Genomic DNA, 14,009 nt, shown 5'->3' on the forward strand with positions numbered 1-14,009 from the left:
TAGTCGTTGCAACACTAGACATCTCCCACGAGGTCGGTCGGTTATCCAACGCCGCCAACGGTCACGAGTCAACTGTCCCCGCACACACGCTGGCCCTACACGCGATCAGAGCGCCCTCAGTGGACCGTGATCAATCTCCGAACCGTTGTATCAAGGCTGGGCTGGTTCCCCTCGGCACGAATGCGTTACTCTTTCTGGTCCTGACCTGCTTGCTTGCTTTCTGCCATGCTTTCCACACCCATCTCCATACTCTGGGATTACAAGAACACATGTATTTTCACATGATTTGCCAGAATGTCATACCATTTACACGATAGTTCTCGATATCAAGCTCATAGCAATATCACTTGCATAGATGTATCACTTGCACAGTAGAATTCCGAAGATAAAGAGTGGAAATTATTTATCTAGAAACCGAAACTATAGCGAGATGCAGCAAGATGGAACGAGCTGTAAACCATTGAGTAACTAGGTAGTTATCTGATCTGCGCGAAAAAAATAGAGGAAACTGCTATTTCCATTCACGAATACCAATGTCAGTAGTATAACAGGCTCCAAATCCTCTAGTCTGTGAGGACTGTACACAGTGCATATGCTTATGTTTTTATTTATTTTTTGATAGATCTGTCTGTCTTCACGGTCTGGTGGTCGATAGCTATATGCAGGGTGCAGAAGTGATGATTTTTGTATGGTGCAGGATACGAATTGTGTTTTTACCACATCGATATGGTATGTAGTAATATAGCCAGGTTGGAGATCGGTTTCACGCTGAAAAATTCAAGTTTTCCTCGACAGTAGCAGAGTAGTGTAATTGAGGAAGCGTCTTCCCACATTTCATGATCTGTAGGCCACTTTTGCAGGGTTTAACTGTTAGTGCAATATGAGCGTTGTAAGCGTCGTCTTGGTAAGCTGTTTTTTAACATCAAAACAGTTTCCGCAGCATTTTTACCGAGTAGAAAACAAAATTTCACAGCTGCACGTTGTTCACTTAAACTTGGCATCATAAAAAACGAAACACGAACAAAACAGCGCTAGTAAAAACAGTCACTGCAGACGAACAGAAAAACCAGGTCCACAACACAGGCGGCACTGAACTGGCAATGAATTACGCTACACCCGCCTAGCGGCAGGAATGCTTCTACACAAGCTCCGCCCGCGGCAATGTTATTCCGTTTCTATCTATTTATTTATTTTTGTATCCCCTCGTATACAAACGACCTGATGTACAGGGTAGGCAGAAATCTGCGACTGTGTGTCGGGAAGTGTTGTCGTTGGATGACTGTAGGAGAATGCAACTTAGAACGTATATTTGGTGTGATAAACGGCAGATTGCTCTAAATGTATAAAAATGTAAGTTAATGCGGATGAATAGGAAAAAGAATCGTCTAATGATCAAATACAGTACTAATTGTGTGGTGCTTGACACAGTCACGTTGGCTAATTATGTAGGCACAACGTTGCACAGCGAGAAGGAATGGAACGAGCACGTGAGGTAGCTCATCTATACAGGAGCCTGCATACAGAACACAGGACCGGCCCAGTCCTGAGTATTACTCGAGTGTTTGGGACCCCAATCCAATAAGATTAAAGGAAGCCAACGAAGAAAGTCAGAGGCGTGCTCCATGATTTGTGACCGACTGATTCGATAGACACGCAATTATTAAGGAGATGCTACATGAACTCAAATGGGAATCTCTAGAGGAACGATTATGTTTTTTTTCCCCGAAAGATTAATGTGAAATGATAATCAAATCGAGCCCCTTAGCTGCCGACAGGCGCTGTTGATATACATCTATGCGGACGGCTGAAAATGTGTGCCCCGACCAGGACTCGACCCCGGGATCTCCTGCTTACATGGCAGACGCTCTATCCACCTGGGCCACCGAGGGAACAGAGGAGAGTGCGACTGCAGTGGCTTACCCCTTCGTAGTGTTCCTTGTAGATATTTGGCCATTCACTCATTACTCTCGCCAGACTAAGCTGACGAGTCCCGTAAGATTTCGGGGAAAGCGTGCGCATTCGCACAGAAGAAGTTCAATGGCCAGGTAGCCTTTAACTATATGAGGATGGTACCTGTTCCCGAAAGAACAGATAGCTTTGATGGCCGTGCAGCTTCTCTAGAATGAAATGATAATTAAATCTAAACTCTTAGCTGCCGACAGGTGTTGTTGATATCATCAACGGGGACAGCTGAAAAGTAGATTATGGACGGTTGGGAATGTGGTTCTCACGGGAAGCGTGCAAGGGATAAGTCCGTGCAGTCGCACTGTCCTCTGTGCCCTCACTAGCTCAGATGGATAGAGCGTCTGCCATGTAAGCAGGAGATCCCGGGTTCGAGTCCTGGTCGGGTCAGACTTTTTCAGCTGTCCCCATTGATGTTTATCAACTACACCTGTCGGCAGCTAAGGGTTTCGATTTAATTATCATTTCATTCTAGAGAAGCTGCACGGTCATCAATGGTATCTGTTCTTTAGGGAACAGATACCATCCTCATACTCATTAATGTAACAGTTTGTAGAATCGGTTATTACGGCTGACTGCAGAATGGCTTTTCTGTCACCAACGTACATTTCGCCTAAGGACCACAAAGACGAGTTAAGAGAAATTAAGGCTGTCTTTGTTTGCGATTGGAACAGGAAAGGGTACTGGTACTGGTACAAGGTAGCCTCCGCCATCCACCGTAGCGTGACTTGATTAGTAGGTGTACGTGGAATAATGTGAAAAAATGCATTGGATAGCGATATGCAGATACACATATGGTGGTAGTAACGCGTACGTAAAGTGTAAACAGGGAGTAAACTGGCGGAGTTGTTATTTGCAATCATGTGGTTTATGCGAAATATGTAAAAAGGTTTACGACGTGATTATGGCCGCACGACGGCAATTAACATACTTTGAACGCGGAATGGTAATAGGAGCTAGACGCATGGGATTGTATTGTACTGTATGTTAACCGGGGACCTAGAAACGACGGAGAGGCTCCGTCCCCGCCGCAGCCGCAGTGGTCCACAACCCCGCGACGACTGCCGCAGTCCACTTCACCCCTCCGCCGCGCCACACCGAACCCAGGGTTATTGTGCGGTTCGGCCCCCGGTGGACCCCACAGGGAACGTCTCACACCAGACGATTGTAACCCCTATGTTTACGTGGTAGAGTAATGGTGGTGTACGCGTACGTGGAGAACTTGTTTGCGCAGCAATCGCCGACACAGTGTAACTGAGGCGGAATAAGGGGAACCAGCCCGCATTCATCGAGGCAGATGGAAAACCGCCTAAAAACCACACACAGACTGGCCGGTTCACCGGACCTCGACACAAATCCGTCTGGCGGATTCGTGCTGGAGACCAGGTGCTCCTTCCCGCCCGGAAAGCCGTGATCTAGACCGCACGGCCAACCGGGCGGGCCGACGCATGGGATACACCACTTCGGAAATCGTAAGGGAATGCAATATTACGTGAACGAGACCACGGACAACTCAGTTGGCGACGACCTTAACTTAATAACGACCGAGAGCAATGGCGTTTACGTAGAGTTGTCAGTTCTAATCAGTAGGCAACTGTGCATAAAATAACCGCAGAAGTCAATATGGAACGTCGGACTAACGTATCCGTCAGGACAGTGAATTAATGGGTTATGGCAACAGAGGACCGACGGGAGTGCCGTTGCCAAGAGCACGACATCACCTGCAGCGCCTCTCCTGGGGTCGTGACCATTTCAGTTGGACCCTACACGATTAGAAAACCGTGGCCTGGTCAGATGAGTGCCGATTTCAGTTGATAAGGGCTGATGGTAGGGTTCGAGTGTAGAGCAGACACCACGGAGATACGGATCCAATTTGTCAACAAGGCACTGTGCAAGTTGGTGGTGGCTCCATAACGGTGTAGGCTGTGATTACATGGAATGGACTGGGTTCTCTAGTACAACTGAGCGTATCATTCACTGGAAGTGGTTATGGTCGGTTACTTGGAGATCATTTGCAGCCATTCAAGAACTTTAATTTTCGAAGCAACGATGAAATTTTTATGGGTGGCAATATCGCCTGGCCACAGTTGCTGACGACTGGGTCGAAGAACGTTCTGGACAGTTCTAGAGAATGATTTGGACACCCATATCGGCCGACATGAATCCTATCGAATATTTGGGATATACTCGAGGGGTCAGCCTGTACACAAAGGCCTTCACCGGCAACAATTTTGCAGGAATGGACGGCTATAGAGACAGCAAAACCCAGTATTTCTGGAGGGAACTTCAAACGAATGTCTGAGTCCATGCCACGTCGAGTTGCTGCACTATGCCGGGAACAAGGAGGTCCGAGACGATATTAGGAATATACCCCAAGACTTTTGTCACATCAGTGCACGTAGATGTAGGTACAGATTTAGGTACTCGACTGGTTACTTTCCATTTTACTGGACTCACCCCGTTAAATTATTTAATGTGAAACGTTCCCTTAGAAAAATTATACACGACTGTGCTTAAACTGACACATAATATTTTTGGCGCAACGCAATCTGACTTTCAATAATCCCTACAAGAGAATGGCCCTGACTAAATTAACCTATACGTTTCACAATTCACTTACCTCACAAAAATCTTCGCTACTCGAACTACTGCAATACAGAGAGCGCAAATACTGCTAGCTAAATAAAAGATTCGAACTACGGAAGGCACTAACTACTGATAGGTATAGTCAGAAAATGAAAGATTTTAATAGAGAACAAACAATGTATTTACCTTAGTAGTCATAATAAATATAGCAGTTCATAACATCCAGTCTTACAAATTTCAAAACTCTGCCATCTCTCTCCGCACATCCACCACTGCTGGCGGCTCACCTCCAACTGCGCAACACTACGCGCTGTTAGCATCCAGCTGCCGCTGCTCAACATTACAATGGCAGACAACAATGCAAACTAAACACAGACTGCGCACAACACAGCCAGTGATTTTTCATACCGAGCGCTAAGCGGCGTTACCAATTAAAAAAAACCTAAACATCCTACTTAAAAATGAACTTCTCGGCTGTAATGTTGTCTTAAAAGGTTTAGTCACTAGATCACTGGTACAGACTAAATTACTGGTCCACTGTGAACGGTCCCATAGGTTAGCTAACAACGCTCACGGACAAGCCTAATAAAACACTAAGTTCGCCTTATCATTCATATAATAGCCAACGCAGTCATGACAGTGGCCTCCGGAAAGGCGATTCCTTGTTTTCAGTTCATTACCAGAAACTCTGTTCACAAATTTCGGTATAGCAAGCGGTGTACACGATGTACGTGACTGGGAGAATATATCTGCACTGAATTAAGTAAGTCTTAGGAGAACAGTGCTGTCGTTTACAATTTCTGTGAGTCTCGTGCTTTTTATCGACTTCAGGCAGTCTTGAGACGTTAGTTTAGCGAGTGGGTGTGGGTGTGTGTGTGTGTGTGTGTGTGTGTGTGTGTGTGTGTGTGTGTGTGTGTGTGTGTGTGTGTGTGTGTGTGTGTGAAGACATTTGGAAGCGATACGGCTGGACAGCGCAGAGCCGGGCTGGCGGCGGTACCTGACGGTGTCGAACATGGTGACGAGGGAGAGGAGCGTCGTGACGAGCAGCACCATCCGGCCGGGCACCATGTCAGGGATGACGACGAAGCTGCCCCACGACATGATGACGAACAGCGAGCTGGGCAAGTACGTCTCGAGCAGGTAGCTGCGCAGCTCGCGGCTCATCGTGATGTGCATGCGGGCCGTCGAGTGGTTGCCTGTGCGCACACCGTCACGTATTTTCACTTCGTAGCGCCTGGTCCGTTTTACAATCTTCGGTCGACAATAAAGGTGTACTGAGACAACAATGCAAAAGGTCTGATTCTAATGGAAACGACAGTCAGACTGGCAAATGATGACATTGTGTCATCTTAAAATGCGACTTAAACTGATCCGATTAATATCCTGATTTTCCATCCTGACGTGTTTCGGTACCGATTAGCTCCTAATTCAGCTTACATCTCTGCTAGCCCTCAAAATACACTCCTGGAAATTGAAATAAGAACACCATGAATTCATTGTCCCAGGAAGGGGAAACTTTATTGACACATTCCTGGGGTCAGATACTTCACATGATCACACTGACAGAACCACAGGCATATAGACACAGGCAACAGAGCATGCACAATGTCGGCACTAGTACAGTGTATATCCACCTTTCGCAGCAATGCAGGCTGCTATTCTCCGATGGAGACGATCGTAGAGATGCTGGATGTAGTCCTGTGGAACGGCTTGCCATGCCATTTCCACCTGGCGCCTCAGTTGGACCAGCGTTCGTGCTGGACGTGCAGACCGCGTGAGACGACACTTCATCCAGTCCCAAACATGCTCAATGGGCGACAGATCCGGAGATCTTGCTGGCCAGGGTAGTTGACTTACAGCTTCTAGAGCACGTTGGGTGGCACGGGATACATGCGGACGTGCATTGTCCTGTTGGAACAGCAAGTTCCCTTGCCGGTCTAGGAATGGTAGAACGATGGGTTCGATGACGGTTTGGATGTACCGTGCACTATTCAGTGTCCCCTCGACGATCACCAGAGGTGTACGGCCAGTGTAGGAGATCGCTCCTCACACCATGATGCCAGGTGTTGGCCCTGTGTGCCTCGGTCGTGCAGTCCTGATTGTGGCGCTCACCTGCACGGCGCCAAACACGCATTCGACCATCATTGGCACCAAGGCAGAAGCGACTCTCATCGCTGAAGACGACACGTCTCCATTCGTCCCTCCATTCACGCCTGTCGCGACACCACTGGAGGCGCGCTGCACGATGTTGGGGCGTGAGCGGAAGACGGCCTAACGGTGTGCGGGACCGTAGCCCAGCTTCATGGAGACGGTTGCGAATGGTCCTCGCCGATACCCCAGGAGCAACAGTGTCCCTAATTTGCTGGGAAGTGGCGGTGCGGTCCCCTACGGCACTGCGTAGGATCCTACGGTCTTGGCGTGCATCCGTGCGTCGCTGCGGTCCGGTCCCAGGTCGACGGGCACGTGCACCTTCCGCCGACCACTGGCGACAACATCGATGTACTGTGGAGACCTCACGCCCCACGTGTTGAACAATTCGGCAGGACGTCCACCCGGCCTTCCGGATGCCCACTATACGCCCTCGCTCAAAGTCCGTCAACTGCACATACGGTTCACGTCCACGCTGTCGCGGCATGCTACCAGTGTTAAAGACTGCGATGGAGCTCCGTATGCCACGGCAAACTGGCTGACACTGACGGCGGCGGTGCACAAATGCTACGCAGCTAGCGCCATTCGTCGGCCAACACCGCGGTTCCTGGTGTGTCCGCTGTGCCGTGCGTGTGATCATTGCTTGTACAGCCCTCTCGCAGTGTCCGGAGCAAGTATGGTGGGTCTGACACACCGGTGTCAATGTGTTCTTTTTTCCATTTCCAGGAGTGTAATTTTCATCAAAAGAGGAAGAAGACAACTGAGGGCGATGTAAAAATTTGAACCACCCGTCTCGCATTAGGGATAGGAATATAAAGAAGCCCAACGTCTTTTTTGTCGTTAAGATTTTCTGTGTAACATTTACGAGATTACTGTGAACAAGCAAATAAAAAGGTGCTCGAACAGTCTACAGGTATATTGCCGGTTTATAGTGTCAAACGGGCACGATATTTCGGCGATCAGACCTGTCGCCATCGTCAGGTGCGCTGACGAACTGTTCGTCAGCACACCTGACGATGGCGACATGTCTGATCGCCGAAATATTGTTCCCGTTGGACACTATCAACAGGCAGTACACCCGTGGACTGATCGAGCAACAAATACGCCGGGAGAAACTGAAGAATCACAAATAAAAAGGTGATTCAAATAAATAATTTTTCCATTACTTCACAGCAGTATTTAATATTTCACTCCAGATTCACACTGAAGCAACACACGAACAAAATTTCCTCCCTTAGGAAAGTAAAGAAACCGTAACGAAAAAAATATTATTTCCGTTATTAAGCACCACAGTCAGCAGAGTGCACAGCAGTAAATGCGATTAATAATTTGTTATCTGTCATGACCCCAGCAAAGAACAAGAGAAATGCCTGTTTTCACGTGAAATTAATTTCTTCAAATATTTTTATGAGAAAGAACTAAAAGAATGTGAGAACGTTCTGTGCGACATAATACAAATCGTTCATGTATACAATGAAAAGATTCTCGTACATGAAAATGACATAATTATGAATCTATGATAAAATTGCAGTGTGTTCGTCAAACATGGGACATTATAAATGAAACTTCTATGAATAGTTATACTTCAGCAGAATCTTGTAGGTGTTGCCAGAGCAGTAACGGAAGGACAAGGTCTCATTCCTACAAAACTAGAGTAACCTGTAACACAAGTCAACAGCACCTACGGAAGAAGCTCAGAGATGACAAAGAAGCAGTTGCCAGGATCGCATATCTGCCATAACAATTTTCGGGATTATTGACAGAGTACTTGGAGTATATGGTTTCCATTTTATACCGATAAACAAAAGAAAAGTTTGTTGTGCAGTATTTAAGAATATCTAAGCCACTAAATACCTGAGTACATTGCATAGGATGCCAGTGTTATATTTCAGAGCAACCACTCAACACTATAAACATTAAATAGATGATAATAGTTACTAAAATGCGGTAGATGTCGCCAAATTACATACTATCATTAAAAATCCTGTAGCAGGAAGAGTTACAAATCGGCTTGACAAAGAAACCACAAGAGAAACATGACAATGAAGCTCTCTACACACCAAACGCTAAATTGAAAGATCATAAAGCAATTGTCATTAAAGCAGACAAAGGCAACTCAACAGAAATTACACATGAAAATGGATGTATCTAGAAAATCTTAAAGGTTTTTGAAGAACGTAATATCAGACGTCCAGACAAAGACCTTACCAACAAACTCCACATCAGCTCAAGAAAACTAACTTCCTCCTTAGTGGAAAAGAAAATCGCCACTCTGTAAGCATGAATTCAATAGAGCCACACCTAAAATCTCAATTAAAAACTCACAAAAAAATGTCCCCATACGACCAGTTTCAAACTCAATGAATTACCCTGGCTATAAATTTCTGCCCAAACTCAGAAACGTACAACAGGATAACTTTGTCTGAAAGTAACTGCTCATTAAAAAATAGCCTTTCATTTGTCAGTGATCTGAAGGACATACACAATTCTAACAAATGCCAAATCATCTTTTTAGATGTAACTAGTTCATATATTAACATTCCCATTCATAATGCAACAGCTGTTATTAAATTTAACTTAATAAAATACAAGAAGATTTCCCCTGCAGAAACCATGGAGTTTTTCAAGTTGTTGGAACTGGTATTGAAATATAATTACTTCTCTTTCAGTGGAAAAATCTACACACAAACAAGTGGGCTAGCTGTGGGTCACAGCATATCGGAAACTATAGCCAAAACATTCTTCAACCAAACAGAGCACAAATTTTTCACACAGAAGCCAACATTCATTCAACAAGCTTAATTCTGTGGAAGGTTTGTGGGTGATACATTTCTAATCACTGAAGCTGAAAGCGAAGATGATATTCAAGACGTATTCCAAACATTCAATAAAGTACACAGGAACATTTAATCCAGCTGTGAGCAGGAAATAAATAACACCATGAACTTCCTTGAGCTAAATATCTGCAAGCAAGAGAACAAATATGTCTTCCCCAGTTGCAGGAAACCAAACACCACTGACACAAACATACACGCTTCCTCCTACCACCCCCACATGCACACACTAGCGGCATACCACTCAATGATTCATAGAGCTCTAAAAATCTCACTCAGTTATGAGAACCTACGGAATGAAATGCGAATCATAAAAGAAAAAGCTGCAGCTAATGGGCACTAATAAATAATTCAACTAAAAAAGTAAAAAAAGAAAATACAATAACAACCTTCGGGAATGTCGGCACAACATTCACATAGTTTTCATTGTACATGGATACCTAAAAAACGGTATTCAGTGTTAAACAGTATCTAGTCCACTAATTACCGGATACAAGCGTGTACTGCATAAGGTGCCACTGTCGCAGCTGTATGATGGACAAATTGTAATAATTGTAGAAGAAAGATGTACATTTTATTCCAACTAGGCAACCAAATAATTCGGCTGTGGCTAAGCCATGTCTGGTATGTGAAACTGAAATAAACTGTGAAATAAACAGAAAATGTTTCAGGAGTAGAGTTCTTTGTCACTGTGATAAAGGAAGCGATGCAGTTAAGAGTGTCTGGTTATTTACTAGAAAGAGATGGACACTCATTTACCTGTGTCAAGACGGCGAACTTGCAGCATGATATATCAACAGTGTTGCGAAATAGTCACCGTTTCACTCGTAAAAGTTTGCGACACTGGATTTGTAGAGATCACAGAGATTTTCAGTTTTACGGAGATACCGTGAAATACTGATTTTTCTTGAGTTTGTCTTATTTTCTAATTCAATAGCAGCACATATTTGGAGCAAGAACACCTGGGAAAATATTCCTACACATCTTATTTCACGAGTTGATATGGTTATGTACCTAAAATTTCCACCATCTGTTTTATGAACCTCTATCAATAATGTTTATTGTCTGTTTTCGTATTTACGATTAACTTAGATCTCAAAAGCCCTACTGTTGTTAGAGCCAAATTTAGTTTCAGAATCTGCTTTTCCTTTTCTGATGGCATAACATGTTGACCAACTTCTGAGGAAATAAATTATACTAGGATCTTGTGTACTGAACATAGTTGTACATGCAGTTACAGCGAAAGCCGAATCTGCGATCCATATGGGTGTTATAATCAAAGATAGTTTTATCCACCTCAGAATATGCTTCATTAATAGTATCGGTGGAACGGCAGTCCCTCTAACAGAATGGCATATTATGCAACGTTCTGTAGTTTGTCGTAATGTTATAATAATCTGTCTATATTTCTTATACGAGCGGTCAAAGATACAGAAAAATAGTATACCTCTAGTTTTTTTAAGTTCGGCAACAGGTGACTGCAAGTTTACAGTTCAATCACTATTAACACGATGCCGTCTCGCTGTTGTCGTTCACCGCAATGTTTTCCTTGAAATGAATCTTCACCATACATTGTGCTTTCCGTAATATATCAAAGAACGTAGACAGGTAAAACGACAATAGAGATAACTGTAAACGTCTGCCATGAAGGTGTACCTTCATGACGACTGCGTACAAAGACGAGGAATATCTATGGAGTGAGAATAGTGTACTGTACATGAGGCCAACAGCACACCAAAATAGACACTCTCTTTATTTTCATACTGAGCTAAGACTGAAACTTTTAATATTACACTTTGATTTGTCCTGTTTTTACACATTTATCTCTTAGTAACGGCAATGGTGAGTAATTGGTACAAATGAATGTACGGCAAAAGAGGAAACGTTTCTTCTTGCAGGTAAGAGCAACAGAGGCCTATTTCAAGTTATCATTGCAGAAAGAGGCGAGTTGTGTGTCGATTGATATCGAGCCACTACTTAATAAGGAGTTAATAAATCAGAAGTAATTTATCGTCTGTATGGACATATATTTACGAAATAAGTGATAAATACGTTCGATACAGCGGGAATATGCAGCCAGTCAATTCGTTGAATGTATTCAATTCGTTGAATGTATTAACACTTCGAGTAATTTTCACTTGCAGGTGAGATTTATATAAGACAGCCTGACTCATTTTCATTGGATTACAAAAAGGTACATACCAGTTTGCTTATTTCAAAGTAATTACAATACGAAACTATAGTACTATAATAATGTCATGCAGAATGAGTATCTATGATTAATAATGTAGTTCTCAAAAAAATGATTGATGATTAAACATATGGCACGAGAAAGGAAATTAAAAAAATCATTCTTAAAGCTATTTTAATGAGTAATAAATAGCCAACTTACTGCATCCCATAGTTCCAAAAGTTATTAAAACAGAAACTCAGTGACATGATCAAGTGCAATAGAAAGCCTAAAAAACAGTTATATTATCCCTTCTTTTCCCATAGCAAAATAATTAGCGACGTCTTAGCTGTGATTCGTTGTCACAAAAAAATGAAATATCCTTACTTTTATCTCTTCATAGTTTTAACCGCAAGTTCATTACAGATATCGAATGCAAGTCATTGAGGTGCCTTTGAAAAGTGTTTGCAAAATTCACTTTATGTCTCAGCGGGGTCTGCCAGTGAAAGTCTGCAGTGCGCTTCCGGACAAACCTTAGCCACTCCGCGCTCTGGTAACTGTTGGAGTCTATATATTGGTGACAAAATTCCGCTCTGTGCATCTGAAAGTTCACTCCATAGATATTCCTACTCTGTGACTGTGCGTTGCAATAGTCTTTGTATTTGAGGCGATACCGCTGCTCTCGGAGCTACAATCTAATGTTTCAAGCAACATTTGTTCACAAAACAAGAAGAAAACTGGTTTTGGAAATAGTGTTTATAACTATAGAAAGACGAAACAGGTATGTAGTGTTTTTAACATGAATTTCTGTGTAACTTTAAACATTATTTCTTTGTTGAGGTCAAAATTTTATACCGGTTGCGGTTCCTGCAACCTTAGTTTGCGATGATAAACAAGTCTATAGATGAAGCTTTCGCCCTGAGATATGCGTTACTCAAAGACTAGCTTTATTTTCAAATGCCAGACAATGTAGTTAACATCAATATACTTCCGTGAAATTTAACCACACATCTCTGTTAGCAGTATGACTGATCACATGTTTTACAGGCATTATATTGATTGCTTCGTAGTGTAAGCCTATGTCTGGACTGTGCAATTACATATATGAGTGAAATTTAGTTCGTTAAGATGGGGCTCTAATTTTTGAAACAGAAATCCGAAGTCAGATCAGCTGCAGTTACGAATTTACGAAGTGAGTGCATGCCACATGCCATGAAAGACACTGTAATCCTAAGTCGTATACTATTTACAGTAGATTTATGGCTCCATCTTGTCTTTTATGTTACGTTTCTGACTCACACTTTGGGCAAGTTTTTAGTACATGTCTGTTGTGGAAAGGGTCGTACAGTTTACTTTCGGTTAACTGGAAGCTAGTTTTAATGAAAAATCCTGTCTGTCCTGATAGTTTAGTTTCCATCTCTGTTATCGTATATTCAAATCACGACAAAAACACCTGTGGTTCATGATGAATTTTGTATTTTCCGATTTGGAACTCAGAATTACACTATTAGAGTGTTTTTAGTTTTTAGATAATTCACATAATATTAAATTTGTTATTTGATAAGAGTAACTAGGAATACCCTGTGTATAGGATTTGTTTAGATTTAATCAGTTACAGAAGCCACTTCACATAGGGAAACATTTTGCAGAAGATAATTATAGTAAATGAATACTTGCCTTCGCCGTAATAGACACCTTGAGAATAGTCCTCCGTAGAAAAGGACACAACATACTTTGGAAGCCTGTAACCGTCACCGAAGTCGCTTGGGAAACTTAGGGCCTTCTCACCAACCCACTTAAAATTCATGTCCGCGATCGTGTATTTGTCTGGAAAAACGAACAATTCCTGTATGAATGTATGGTACTAATTACTACAAAGACAAAAACCGAAAGGCTACGTGAGTTATTCAAAGCAGGAAACACGCTGTGGAAACGAAACTGCGCGAGTAGCGTGTAATGAAGCTATGGGCGTTACTCACAACTACTAAAGTCGACGTCGCATCTTTGTACATCCAGCGGGTAGAGCACGAAATCCATGTCACACTTGATGATCACCGTAGCTCTGAAAGCATTAGACATCACATTTACTTGCGTAATACTTAAGAAAAATACATATTTATTAAATGAACCTGACTCTTGCATTATATACTTAAAATACGTGTTTACCTAATGAACTTGAATCTTTATTCAAAGTGAAATGGATATGTTTTGGTTGATATTTCATACTCAACAAGTATTGCAAACATACGTGTGTAAGAAGTGTTGTTTGCAGCTTAACGCTGTAGTGCACAGTGCATTCATTTTGTGTG

At 42.9% G+C, this 14,009-nt stretch overlaps 1 protein-coding gene across 1 annotated transcript in view; it reads right to left on the reverse strand.

The window, feature by feature from the left end:
* Positions 1-14,009, reverse strand: part of LOC126363888 (glycine receptor subunit alpha-3-like) — a 163,068-nt gene that overhangs the window by 42,979 nt on the left and 106,080 nt on the right. The window contains exons 4-6 of the mRNA XM_050008005.1: positions 13,680-13,762; positions 13,378-13,527; positions 5,546-5,744 (exon numbers count right to left, since the gene is read on the reverse strand). Of these exons, the coding sequence (XP_049863962.1) occupies positions 5,546-5,744; positions 13,378-13,527; positions 13,680-13,762 (432 nt within the window). The remainder of the gene's footprint in view (positions 1-5,545; positions 5,745-13,377; positions 13,528-13,679; positions 13,763-14,009) is intronic.

Source organism: Schistocerca gregaria, chromosome 1, assembly GCF_023897955.1.
Source record: "Schistocerca gregaria isolate iqSchGreg1 chromosome 1, iqSchGreg1.2, whole genome shotgun sequence".
Classification (NCBI taxonomy): domain Eukaryota; kingdom Metazoa; phylum Arthropoda; class Insecta; order Orthoptera; family Acrididae; genus Schistocerca; species Schistocerca gregaria.